General features: G+C 42.9%; 1 protein-coding gene across 25 annotated transcripts in view; it reads left to right on the top strand.

Annotated features, from left to right (window-relative positions):
• Positions 1-13,717, top strand: part of DLG2 (discs large MAGUK scaffold protein 2) — a 979,527-nt gene that overhangs the window by 664,725 nt on the left and 301,085 nt on the right. For 2 of the 25 annotated variants that reach the window (XM_087936987.1, XM_087936985.1), the window contains exon 1: positions 7,289-7,724. The exons of 18 other annotated variants lie outside the window; for them this stretch is intronic. In XM_087936987.1, the coding sequence (XP_087793113.1) occupies positions 7,380-7,724 (345 nt within the window). In that variant the 5' untranslated portion in view covers positions 7,289-7,379. Of the gene's footprint in view, positions 1-7,266; positions 7,725-13,717 lie in introns of those variants that run through there. 5 more of the 25 variants (XM_087936979.1, XM_087936981.1, XM_087936994.1 and 2 more) reach the window with 5 other exon arrangements.

Genomic DNA, 13,717 nt, shown 5'->3' with positions numbered 1-13,717 from the left:
TGCTCTAAAAGGATGCAAATAACCAGATGTCTGCAAGGAATATAAATCCTTCCGTTCCCCGCCATTGTTCTGACCCACGCCCTTTTCCAACAAATCAAACACAGTGCAAAAGAAACAGAAACCTTGTAATGCTTTTACAAAATAATTAGCCGTGATAAGCACAAGCCTTGCCAAGATGTGCGAGGCTTGCCAAAAGATAACAGACAAGAAATAATTTGCAATACAAGAATCTTCAAATACAAACTCGGGGTACTGGAATGTCCATGAGTCTGGAGTTTCAAAACGTCTTTGCCTTCTGCAAAGTACGTTCCTTTCACAGCTGGCTTTTATCTTCTTGCAGGAGGGGCCATTACTCCCGAATTGCCCATGCTGTTGTAGCTGCTCTTTCCTGCGAGCAATCCTGCGCGCACGTGCACTTAGCACAGGCTCCTCGGGAACCTCATCATCACTGCTGCCAGCCCCCACAATCTCTGAAGGCAGCAATCCACTGCTGTACTGTAGAACCGTCTCTGCTTTTCCATTAAAGATCTTCCACCTCAATAGCCATTTTGAGAAGTTTTATTCTCCTCTTCCTATAGGAGAACTCCCCAGCTCCTCCTATACCAGAGTTCTATCAATCAAATTGTCTGATATAGGAGAAAGCAGTCAAAAGCAATCAGTGGTAAATGACAAACTACTCCTAAAACTAAAATCTTATGGTATCTCTGGACACTTGCATAACTGGATAGAAGCATTCCTGTCAAGCAGACAACAAATGGTCAAAATTGGGAGTGTCCTATCAAATTCTGTACCTGTCAATAGTGGTGTCCCCCAAGGCAGTGTTCTAGGACCAACTCTCTTCATATTCTACATAAATGACCTCTGTGATCATATTAAGAGCAACTGCGTTCTTTTCGCTGATGATTAGCACAGTTGAGAATGTCCAGAAGTATTTCACAAAAAGAGTTCTCCACCCCTCTACTTGTTGTAGAATACCTTATGCCACCAGACTTGAAATTCTAGACCTAGAAAACCTTGAATTACGCCGCCTTCGGTCCGATCTAAGTATGGTATATAAAATCATACATTGCAATGTCCTACCTGTCAATGAATACTTCAGCTTCGACCATAACAACACAAGAGCACACAATAGATACAAACTCAAGGTTAACCACACCAAACTTGATTGCAGGAAATACGACTTCAGCAACAGAGTGGTCAATGTCTGGAATACTCTACCTGACTCTGTGGTTTCTTCCCCAAACCCCCAAAACTTTAACCTTAGACTGTCTACTATTGACCTCACCCCTTTCATAAGAGGTCTGTAGGGGGCGTGCATAAGCACACCAATGTGCCTACCATCCCTGTCCTATTGTTTCTTTTATTTTTCTTATATGTACCCATTTCATGTATTCATAACTGTGTTATAACTTATACCTATTATCTTGAACCTGGATTCTACCGGTTCGGCCCTGTTCACACGAACCGGAAGCTCCGAAGATCAGCTGTGAGTGAACCAGTTGTTGGGTCCACCTGCCCGCTCCCTGTTCTAGCCTATGCTTTATATCCTGGTTTTCAAGTTCAGCTGATTCGTGCGGCACAGCAGATTGCAGCGCATCAGCTGTTTAACTCAACAGAGATTGCTGGAGAAAGTCAGTATCAAACGCTCTGCGCATGCGCAAAGCGCACACTCACCAAACTGGTTGTTACACCGGTTGAATCGCACCCCTGACTAGAAGACCTCCAAGGTCCCATCCAACCCTATTACTCTATGCTCTATCAGGGAGGGTCTTTGAGAGCCAGCTCTTCTCAACTTTATGGTTCTGTAGAAGGAGAAGTTGGAAGAAGTTCTAGGATTCTGGTACAGAGGACTGCATTGCTCAGCCTAAAGTTTGTAACTCTTAATGTATACAGCACCACAGTAAGTTCCCTCCCCACTTCTCCTCTCCTCCCCTCCCCTCTTCTTCCCTCCTCTCCTCCCCTCCTCTCCTCTCCCCCCCTCTCCTCTTCTCCTCCCCTCGCCTCTCCCCTCCCCTCCTTTCCTCTTCTCATCCCCTCCCCTCCTCTTCTCCTCTCCTCCCCTCTTCTCTTCTCCTCCCCTCTTCTTCCCTCCTCTCCTCCCCTCTTCTCTTCTCCTCCCCTCTTCTTCCCTCCTCTCCTCCCCTCTTCTCTTCTCCTCCCCTCTTCTTCCCTCCTCTCCTCCTCCCCTCCCCTCCTCTCCTCCTCTCCTCCCTCCCCTCCTTTCCTCTTTTCCTCCCCTCTTCTCCCCTCCCCTCCCTTTTTCTCCTCCCTCCCTCTTCTTCCCTCCTCTCCTCCCCTCCTCTCCTCCCCTCTTCTCTTCTCCTCCCCTCCTTTCCTCTTCTCCTCCCCTCCCCTCCTCTTCTCCTCCCCTCCCCTCCCTTTTCTCTTCCCTCCCTCTTCTTCCCTCCTCTCCTCCTCTCCTCCCCTCTTCTCTTCTCCCCCCTTCTCCCCTACTTCCTCTTCTCCTCCCCTCTTCTCTTCTCCTCCCCCCCTCCCTTTTCTCCTCCCCTCCCTCTTTCCCCCTCTCCCCTCCCTCTCCCCTCAAAAAGATTGACTGTTACTCTATCCATATATTTTTATAATGACTCATCGTGAGCAAAGTACATTATTCAGTATTTCTGAACCCGGCATTTGCAGCCTTCCAAGAGCTAGAAGGATAGGAGGTGCTGTGTGTGTGTGTGTGTGTGTGTGTGTGTGTGTGTATGTGTGTGTGTTATTGTAGCTTGTTTATTTTTCTCCTTTGTAGAGTGAGCTTTGAGCCACCTGGTGGAAACTTCAAATAATACATCCCCCAAGCAGAGGTTCAGTCCTGGAAACAGCATCTTAAAACACCACATTTTCCTTTTCTTCTTGTTTCATGGATGGCTTAATGAGCTGCAGTAATCATTTGTTTAGTTGCCAAATAAATTTGAACTTGGAGCGCGGTCCCATTGGGGAAAACGGCACTGAAATTTCAATTGAACTGAAAAAGCAGGAATTAGTCTTTTTCAGAGAGAAGCGTTGCGCTGTTAAATTAAGGTAATTAGATCTTTGGGATGCTATACGGGGGGCCTCTCAGCCCATTTTTTGGCTCATTTCAGATGGGATGATAGATTTCCAGGACTTTGATCAACTTTGGAATTTCACTTAGCATTTTTCAGACATTTAAGCGATATTTATTTATGCATGCGTGCATGGATTGAGACGGGCAGCTCTAGAAACAGAATATATAAATAAATGAATAAGTTACATCCTTCTTCTCTCCAGGTGGCTAACCTTTTCAGGGTAAAAAAGCAAAACAGAATTGGGCTTTGTTAGTATATGGATCAAAAGGAAAGGCACCCATCCATCCATCCTTGAAGGATAATAAGAGTCGTAGTGATACGGTGGTTAGAATGCAATAATTGTCATGCCCCTGAATCCAAGGCGGAAGCCGGGCAGCTGACAGGTAGCGTAAGTGTGGCTCTATTGGCTGTGGAGGAGGTTGGGGAAGGGCAAAGTCTGGCTGGACAGAGCAGGAGAGAGCAAGGGAGAGGGAGTTCAGAGGAAGAAACATCATCCTAGGGCAAGCAGGGAGGAACGGAGAAGAGAACAACGTGGGTTATGTGGCTTATGGGGAGGAAAGGGCCCTGATTCCCTTCATTAGCCGCAGCTGGGAACACAGTGTATAAAAAAGGCAAGCTGCGTATGGCAGGCTGCTGGGAGCAAAGTGACTTTATCCTGTGTTGTTGTGGCTTATCTGTGTTCCCGGCGTCTTCCCAACTCTGTGATAATATAGGGGCACTTATTGCTTATCTGACTGTGTTGCCTTTGTGCCACACTAATTCTGCTGTCTCCCAGGAGTTTGATCCTAACTAGCTCAAGGCTGACTCAACTTTCCATCCTTCTGAGGGTGGTAAAATGAGGACCTAGATGGTTGGGGGCAATATGCTGATGTTGTAAACCACCCAGAGACTGCCATAAAGCACTGTAAAGTAGTATATAAGTCTAAGTGCTATTGCTATCCAGTTTTCCTCTGACTAATTCTCACCCTTTTTATAGCTAGTTGGGTCCAACTGCATCCAAGCCATTTAGAGCTTAGGTGGACTGTGTATTTCAACGATGTCCTTTAATCTCAGATCATGTTTATGTAATGTTTCCAGATGTGCCTTTGCTTCCTTTATGCATGTCAACCTTGAGCAGACGTGTCTAGATGTCTCAACTAGTTTAATATTTTGGATCATTTGACATATGTTCAGTTAGGAGCAGGTCAGTTTCAAGCAACTGTCTTTTCTGCAAACTTAGCAGGAGACGTTCGAGGCGGAGCCATTACGTGTACCTGGGAGAACCACAACTCACCTCGATGAAGATGATCTTGGTTTATTTTTAAACCACATTATGGAATTGGGAATTGCGTGTGGCTCAGAGTCAGCATGGTTGGCGATGTTTATAAGCTCTTCAAATTAATCCATTTTCTGCTGGCATTGGGTTGCATAAGGAAAAGGCAGGATAAGAAGCAATGGATGGAAACTAACCAAGAAAAGATCCAAGCTAGAACTAAGGAGAAATTTCCTGACAATTAGAGCAATTAATCAGTGGAGCAACTTGCCTCCAGAAGTTGTGAATGCTCCAACATTGGATGTTTTTAAGAAGAGATTTGTCTGAAATGGTATAGAGTTTCCTGCATGAGCAGGGGGTTGGACTAGAAGACCTCCAAGGTCCCTTCCAACTCTGTTATTAAAAACGGGGCATAGCTAAGAGTCCAGTGGTCAGTTGGTATAAACCAGAATCCCAAATTACTGATGATTTATCTTTGCAATTGTGAGAGATGTGTAGTAAGAGCTACACATTTTTCCTGTACTCGTTTTTTGGAAGGTGTCATTACAGAATTTGTCTGGGAGAAATGGTACGTGCCTTTGGAGGCCATTTTTGGCCCTCAGTTGATTTCTTGCTTGAAAGATCATTTGGGCTTTTCTAATTCTATAATCAAATAGCAGGTGAGAACTACCGTGTTTCCCCGAAAATAAGACCCTGTCATATATTTTTTCTGCCACAAAAATAGGCACCAGGTCTTATTTTCGGGGGGATGTCATCAACTGACTAATCTCACTTGTGCGCGTCGCCCCTGGCCTCCTTTTCGCTGTCAGAGGCCTTCAGGAACTTCTTCTTCTGCAGCTGGCAAGGCTTTCCTGAAGGCCTCTGCAGCCGATCACAGAGCTCAGGATCTATCTGGAGCTTTGTTATCCGCTACAGAGGCCTTCAGGAAAGCCTTGCCAGCCTTGTCAGCTGCAGAAGAAATGGACCAGCAAGGCAGGTGTTGGGGTGTGCGAAGCCTGGCTACAACTGTGCAAAGGTAAGTAGTAGGGCGGTTCCACCACCCCCATCCCCACCCTACCTTAATTTTTACCCACCCACTCTGGACTGGGCAGAATCTTAATTAAGGCTTATTTTGGGGGTAGGGGTTATATTGGGTGCACATGTAAATATCAAGCTAGGACTTACTTTCAGGGTAGGTCGTATTTTCGGGGAAGCAGGTTAGAAAGCCAATTTGACGTAATTTTTAAGGTGCTAGCCCAGGAATGAAGAAAGGTTGAGTTCTAGTCCTGTCTTGAATATGAAAAACTGGCTGGGTAATTTTTGGGCCAAATACCAAGAGATTGTGAGTTCTAGTCCCGCCTTCTGAATAAATTTTCAGGTTTTTTTTTTCATTTATTACTGTTTGATTCCCATAGCAACTGCTACTTGTTCCTTTGCTTCCCAAATTCTTAAACTCTAAGCACTTGTACTTATAATGATAGAAGTGCCCTAGTTCTGTCTATCATGATGGACACTAGATAAATAAGTGAAAACTTTCTTGGACACCATGCGTTGTGATGGATAGCATCTAATGAACCTCAGAATTGGTTCAATTGGGTATTGATTGCTGTTTGGTTTTTTTTGTCCAAGCCAATTTCATGTCACGTAGGATTGGATCACTGGTGGTAAAGCAATAAAACAAGCCCGGATTGTGTTGCTTCTTATCAATCCTTATCAGTAGGGTTTGTGACAGACCCAAAGGTGCTTTTCCAAAAGGAAACTGGACTTCGTTTTTCCTTGAAGACATTTCGCTTCTCATCCAAGAAGCTTCTTCCGTTCTGACTGGATGGTGGGAAAAATGGAAGGATTTACACTCTTTGCAGATAGCTGGTCATTTGAAAAAAAGAAAAAATTCTGAAAAAAGAAAAGATTCACTTGAGTTCAGCCAGATTTCTATCCCAAAGGTGCTTTTTTCAAGAGGCAATCGGACTTTCTTGTTTTCCTTTGAAGACATTTCACTTCTCATCCAAGAAGATTCTTCATTTCTGAAGGAATGATGGGGAATGGAAGGATTTATATTCCTTGCAGACAGCTGGCTCATTTGGATTCTTTTTAGAGAGTCGTTGAGGCCACTTGGGGGGCTCAGAGTCACCTAAATAATGCAAATGGGTGTGGAGCCTTCTGGGAACTGCTGAAAGGACAGTGTTGTAGACAGGAGATAGGCGGTGTCATATCCTTTGTCCTCTGTTGAGGGAAGGATATTCAATTTTAATCAAATTAAAGCTCAATCGTTGGCTTCTTTGTGCCCTCTTTCAAACCAATGGTCTTCTCTGTCCAGAATGTGGACTTTGAGATCTCCACTGACATTCAGGTTGCCACAGAATTACGTGGCATTGCCTTCCCTTTGAGTCAAACTCAAATAACTTCCTTCTAAGAGAGAGAGAGAGAGAGAGAGAGAGAGAGAGAGAGAGAGAGAGAGAGGGAGGGAGGGAGGGAGGGAGAGATGGAGAGAGAGGGTGGGAGAGAGAGAGAGAGAGAGAGAGAGAGAGAAAGAGAGAGAAGGGCTGTATTTATGCCTGATAGGGGGAATGCTTGTTTCTTGAAGGCAGCCGTGCTTATTAACCTCATTCCTTCATAGAGTTACCTCTTCCCAAAGAAAATGTCTCTGCTAGTGCAAGCAGAATGTATGAGTTAGAAGGAGGCAGAGCCAAACCAGGAATTCGCTCAATGTGTCTGGCAGTAAAGAGTGAGAATTCCACAACTGCCTTTCTTTTATTCATCGGTGCTTTTCTGGTTGCCCCCGGTTCCTCCTTCTCTTTGTCCGTCATCCTCGGAAGGGATGGGTTTGAAGTTCACCCCAGCTGTGGGAAGCATCGATTGCTACTGCCAGCAGAAGCCGGGGGTGCTGCCAAGCATCTCTGCTGAGTCGAGTCATTGATTGACAAAGAGCGACCAGCAGATGATGCTCTGTGTGTGGTTCTCCTCTCTCTCCCTCTCTCTCTCCCTGCTCCCACGATGCACTGCTGATAGCAGCTGTCAAAAAGTATTTGGTTTGCGGAAACAGGACCTTCCGTCTGCCGGGAAAGGGAAGGTTGGCAGAAGGATCTGATCCCCGGTCTCCTGCCATGAAGACGTACCTTCCTCGGCAGCACAGCTGCTGCTGTGAATCTGATGGGATAGAGCCTGCCAGAGGAATGCCTACTTTATCTAGAGGTGTCCGTTGTACCTCCAGTTGGCCAGAAAATGCCCCAGGGCATTGTGGGTATCATCAGCCTCATGGCCAGGCGTTAACATCGACGGCTTCGGGACCTTCGTGTCCACCTTCAACCCAAACCAAGGCTAGATGTCACCCAACATGGGACAACAATGCACAACGAAACCCCAGGAAAACCCTGGCGAAAGTAAAGGGGATGAGCAGAGGTAGAAGCGCAGAGTGCAGCTGTGCCCACAACTGGCACGAACCTGTACAGGTGAGCCTCTTTTGTGTCCCAGGTTGCCTAGACTCCTAAATCAAGCCAGGTAAAATCAATTAGCCATCACTTTTTGGAAGGATCAAAAGTTCTTAAGTCTAGCAGCACATTTTATGAAAGCCTGTGTGAATAAGAGATGATTTTGCAGGAATTAGCTTCTGAGAAATATTTTATTCTCTTTTTTTTTTTTTCATATACTGTCTTTAAAGTCTGGTGCCCTTTTCCCTGGCCATATCGTGGCTTTGCAATGTTGGACGGTGTGTTAACATTCTTTCGTTGTCATTGTGTTGTGGTATCTCTAAGCAGCTAAAGCAATTCAGAGCAGGAAGAAAGAAAAGAGGGTAACTGAAATATAATTGAACCAGAGGAATATCTACAAAGAAAAATCTAGGATGAAATAAGATTTTTATTTTGCTTGTCTTCTACTTGCAGTATGTATAATGAATTTGTTGTGGTCTGAAGTTTTGAAAAATGACACCCCAGGCACTGTAACTTAGATTTGGTTATGCTAAGTATGAACATACAAGAGATACCTAAGCAATGCAACTAATTAAGTCAACAGGGGTCTCTGATCGGTTGGTAATATTGAGAGATAACTATAATGGTCTCCCTTCTATAGACATCCAGAAATTAGAGTTTGTTTTTTTCCTTTTTCCATGAGTTAAAATTTTCCTCAATTTTTTTATTGGTCTTAATATTATGAAATGTTGTTAAGAAGAAAGAAAAACAGTAACAGTGTTAAATCTGTAAACCAAGAAATTAGTGTAAAGGTCTGAGAACAGGGTGTAAATAAATGTTTTCTTTGAAAAATAATCTAGTTTTTTTATTTATTTAAAAGGAAGAATAAAGCACTTAAAGTTAACTTTCAGTATAGAAGCATTGGTATCATGGTATAAGTTTTAGTAAGAAAGATGTTTGTATGAGTTTGGAAAACTCCTGAGAACTTGACAAAAATAAAGTGTTACTATTTACATGAAAAGAAAACTAATAATGAAAATTCAGTCTCTAATGAATAGCTTCATGTTATGTCTATGAATGCTAAATTTTACAAGGCACTATAGATTTCCATTCATTGAAACACATTGAATGGAAACACGGGTTAAAGGAAAATGGCATTTGAATGTCTAAATCTATTCTTATGACTGTCTATGAGTAATTGTTATTACTGTGGGTCTGAATTAACTTCTTTAAAAAAAGAAAATGCAACGGACTGCCCTGTATTGTTTATTTTATCAGTGTTGTTTATTTTATTTATTGCCATCACTCTGCTAAACAAATCATTCCCTCAACACTGTCCAACTGTTTACTAAGTCTGCATTATTTTTACTATTAAGCTTCCCATCTTTTCTTTCACCCATCTCCTCCCACTTGTGACTATATGACTGTAATTTTGCTGCTTGTGTCCTTATGATCTATATTGACTGTTTCCTTGTATGATTTGATTGCTTATTGTACCCTCTGATTATTATTAAGTGTTGCACCTTTGTGATTCCTGACTCTTGATGAATGTCTCTTTTCTTTTATGTACACTGAGAACATATGGACCAAAGACAAATTCCTTGTGTCCAGTCACACTTGGCCAATAAACTATTCTATTCTATTCTGTTCTGTTCTATTCTATTCTATTCTATTCTGTTCTATTCTACTCTACTCTACTCTATTCTATTATCAGCCTGTTGGCCTAGATTTTTATAATAACAAATAATAAAGATTAGCCTCTACTCACCCAGAAGTATCTGTCATAAAATCTTGCCTAGGAAGGAGACTCCCAAAGAAATATTTTATTCAAGTCTTTCACAAACGTTTCCAGGGGGGTCTCATTGCATCTAAAGTCAGCAATGGCGTAATGGTACAAGTCATTTCAAAATATTCCATGCATTTAGCAGCCTAACTAAACACTACATAAACGTATGTTTCAAACCTTGAGATTTACAGGTAGTTCTTGACACCCCCTTCCAACTCTGTTAATCTGTAATCTAATCAGAGTAACTTCTGTGTCTGTTGAGGTGACATCATGCTGACATGATCCACTGATAAGAGTACAAAGTTTAGGTGTGGGGGAAGATAGTGTATGAATGAATTAGTCTGAATTACTCTCATATTAAACATAAAATAAAATACAGGGTCTAATTCTATATTTTCTTTTAGATAAAAGGATTCTATAAATTCTTTTATCGGTTTTCATAGAGAAAAGCACAAAAGCAATAAAGTACATGGTAAACATAAAGAATGAACATTCAGATGAATACATTACATTTAGGGGATATCCCAATTTGTTCAGTATGATGAGATCTTAGCTAAAGTGCTTTAACTCTAAACATAGCAGTTCTGCTCATAATGTGTGTGTGTGTGTGTTTTTCACTAAGCTTTCATTAGCCTCTGCTAACATCAGCAGAGTGTAAAACTACCAGTAAGGAGGTTGTTCCAGAGATCAGGAACCCAGGAGGAAATAGGATAATCTGATCCCAGTGGGTTGTTCTTTAAGGTTGTTAAATATCTAAGCCTAAGAGGTAGAGTTGAATAGGAAATAAATGCGTACATCCTTAGTAAGAGCACACCTGGAATACAGCATCCAGTTTTGGTCACCAAATTACGAAAAAGATGTTTGAGACTTTGGAAAAATAAGTGCAATGAAGAGCAACTAAGATGATTAAGGACCTGGAATCAAAAACATATGAAGAACCACTGCAGGAACTGGGTTGTGGGCCAATCTAGAGAAAAGAAGGACTATTCCAGTATTTGAGGGGCTGCCACAAAGAAGAAGGAGGAGGGGTCAATTTATTTTCCAAAGCATCAGAAGGCAAGGCAAGAAGCAATGGATGGAAACTAATCGAGGAGAGAAGCAACCGAGAACTAAGGAGAAACTTCCTAACAGCGAGGACAATGAACCAGTGGAACAGCTGGCCTTCAGAAGTTGTGAATTCTCCAACACTGGAAGTTTTTAAGAAGATTGATTATCTCAACTACTATCTCAGCTACTTATCCAAGTAGCTTCTTTGGTCTGAGCAACTTGGTTAGGGGGACCCCATATATATATTTGTCCCTCAGGGTAGTTTCATTCAATAGTATGTATAATAGTTTCATTCAATAGGTAGTTTCATGTGTGTGTGTCCCATCTCTCTTTCTCTCTTTCTCTCTCCTCTCTTTTAAGCCAACCCCCTTATGCTTACTGTATACACAGAATATTGATTTCTCTGGCAAGATCATTCTTGGCTGTATGAGTCCTGCTGTATTCCCTTGGTATTGTATTCTGTTTGGTGTATACTTCAGTGATACATAATTGAATATGACAGCAAGGATGGCTGATAAATGGCCATTAGTGCTCCATTTATGCAGTTCATACGAGCTTTTGTTGCTGAACTGCTGTAAGTATTCGTGAATTAAAAGGAGAAAGCCACGGTGCATCAAAACTACAGACCTAGAAATCCAGTCAATTGCCAGCCCCTTTAAAAATTATATTAATTTTGCTCCTCTGCGTGAGTGTTTATTCAGAAATGTATTACAGCAATATGCAATTAAGTTGTGGAAATCATCTCTTGAATTGCCCCGAAAATACATGTTCTGTTGCTTGTTTTAATTCAGATTTGTTCAGCCAAGGATATTTTATAAGCTTAAAATGGGGGTCCAGTTAACTGTTCTACAGTTCTTGGATATGCAGCTTTGGAGAAGGAAGGAAGGAAGGAAGGAAGGAAGAAAGAAAGAAAGAAAGAAGGAAGGAAGGAAGGAAGGAAGGAAGGAAGGAAGGAAGGAAGGAAGGAAGGGAGGGAGGGAGGGAGGGAGGGAGGGCATATGTAACCATGCCATACAGTTAGAACTACAATAACCTGGCGTGATGACAAACCCATTGAAGGCGAGATTCTGCTTCTTAAATCTTCCCAGGGGGGACTAGACAATTAGCAAGCACGACTAGGATTGATTGAACTGGTGATTTCCTTGAGATCTCCAAGTAAATCTCTTTCTTCCTTGCCTTGTTTTTTTTCTTTTCACCTACTGACTTGAGAGATCAAAATCAAGGAGATACAATATGGAGCAGTGGGTGCATTAACTGGTGGCAGGAGTAGCCTTTTGATTATCTATCTATCTACCTATCTATCTATCTATCTATCTATCTATTTACCTATCTAAATTCTATCTATCCATCATCCATCTATCACCTTTCATCTCTATCCATCCATCCATATCTATCTATAAGTCTATCTATAATTCTATCTATCCATCCATCACCTATAATATCTATCTATCTATCTACCTACCTCTCTATCTGTCTATCTTTGTCTATAATTCTATCTATCATCATCCATCCATCTATCACCTATCATCTCTATCCATCCATATCTATCTATCTATCTATCTATCTATCTATCTAACTATCATCTGATATCAAGCGACTGAATTACTAACGATCCAAGCAAATTGGTGGTAGATAAGAGTCACAGGAATTCAAGGTCAGCTGGATTTAGATTTCTTGTGGGTGCAAAGGAATTCGAAACTGATAATGCATTTGACCTCTCCCTCGTGCTCAGCCTGGTTCTCTCCTACATCTGTCTATGTACAATGTCTGTCTGCCTGTCTATTTTTCTATCTTATGTCTTATATCATCTCCCTCCATCCATCATCTCTATCTTCTGATGACCATGTGAATTTCTGAAAGCAAACAGTCAGCTTACCTAGAGGGTACCAAGAACTCCCGCTTGTCTACCCGTCTATGTGTGTTTGTCTCCTGTCTATCGTTCTCTCTCCCCCCTCCGACCCTCTCAATTTCTCTCTGAGATAAGGACTTTATCCATAGTGTAAGTGCTTTAGGAGAATTGTTCGGAGGAGCGACTTGATAAATTAAAATAAATTCTTAGACGGCGGTACCCAGAAGCCATTAGGCATTGGAACGGAAGACCTATCAATTGTCTGCATTGTGCAATTGAAGCCTGCCATTCGCTTTCTGGAGTGCGCATAAGATCAACCAGCTGCTCTGCTATTCAAACAGAGGAGGAACTGAATCAGCGTATATATTTTTTTTAAAAAAATATTTCCTGTACAGATTTCTGTCTATTCCAACTTGATTGATGCTATTGTTTCCTTTGGAGAAAAGCAGCAATTTTGAAGGAGTGTTCTCTCCTGCTCGAGTGGTTTGAAAGTGGTCGGAAGTTAAGAGAACCCTAGCCAACTTGGCAGCTGCTAACTGGCAGGGATGGGCTGCTGGGGGTGCGCATGGGTTCGGGAGAGCCCTCTAGCTAAGATTCTGTGCAGTTCAGAGAACCCCCAAATCCCACTCCTGGCTGGCCCCGCCCACCCCACCCCTCCCCTCCCAGGAGTCCCCACGTGGCCCATTTTGGGTGCAGGTAAGTGCAGGGTATGTGCAGAGTCTCAGGGAGGGCAAAAAACGGGCCTCCCGGAAGTTTGGGAAGGCCGGAAATGGGCCTGTTTCTGGCTTCCAGAGACCCTCCGAAGCCAGGGGAGGCCATTTTCGTCCTCCCGGAGGCTCGAGGAAAGCCTCCGGAGCCCAGGCAGTGCAAAAATGCCCCTCCCCACTCCAGCTGTGGTGCAGGAGGCTGACTAGGCCACACCCAGCATGGCCACGCCCACCCAGCAACCGGGCAGAGAACCCCTTGCTAAGATTTTTGAAGTCCACCCCTGCAGCAACAGGGCATCTGAAGTAGTACTTTTTTCTCCTGTGGAGTTTTCCCATTGTTGCTGGCCACCAGTTGGGTTACTGCCATGAAATCGAAGGAGGACACATTGCTTCCATGTTCTTAAGATCACAACAGCGGCATCAGGAGAATCCCACTGCTTTTACCAGAATAACTAAAACAACACCATGGTGCTCTTGGGCCCCAAGTCCTATCCCTTTGAGGCGTGATGTAAACAAGATGTTGAGATTCTAGAAAGAGTGCAGAGAAGATCAGCAAAGGATTCGGGAACTGGAGCATAAAACATATGAAGAACGGTTGCAGGAACTGAGTATGTCTAGTTTGATGAAAAGAAGGACTAGGGAGACA

This window comes from Pseudonaja textilis, chromosome 7 (assembly GCF_049901715.1).
Source record: "Pseudonaja textilis isolate UNSWEBS1 chromosome 7, rPseTex1.2, whole genome shotgun sequence".
Taxonomy (NCBI): Eukaryota; Metazoa; Chordata; class Lepidosauria; order Squamata; family Elapidae; genus Pseudonaja; species Pseudonaja textilis.
This window is presented reverse-complemented; position numbering and strand designations above follow the sequence as displayed.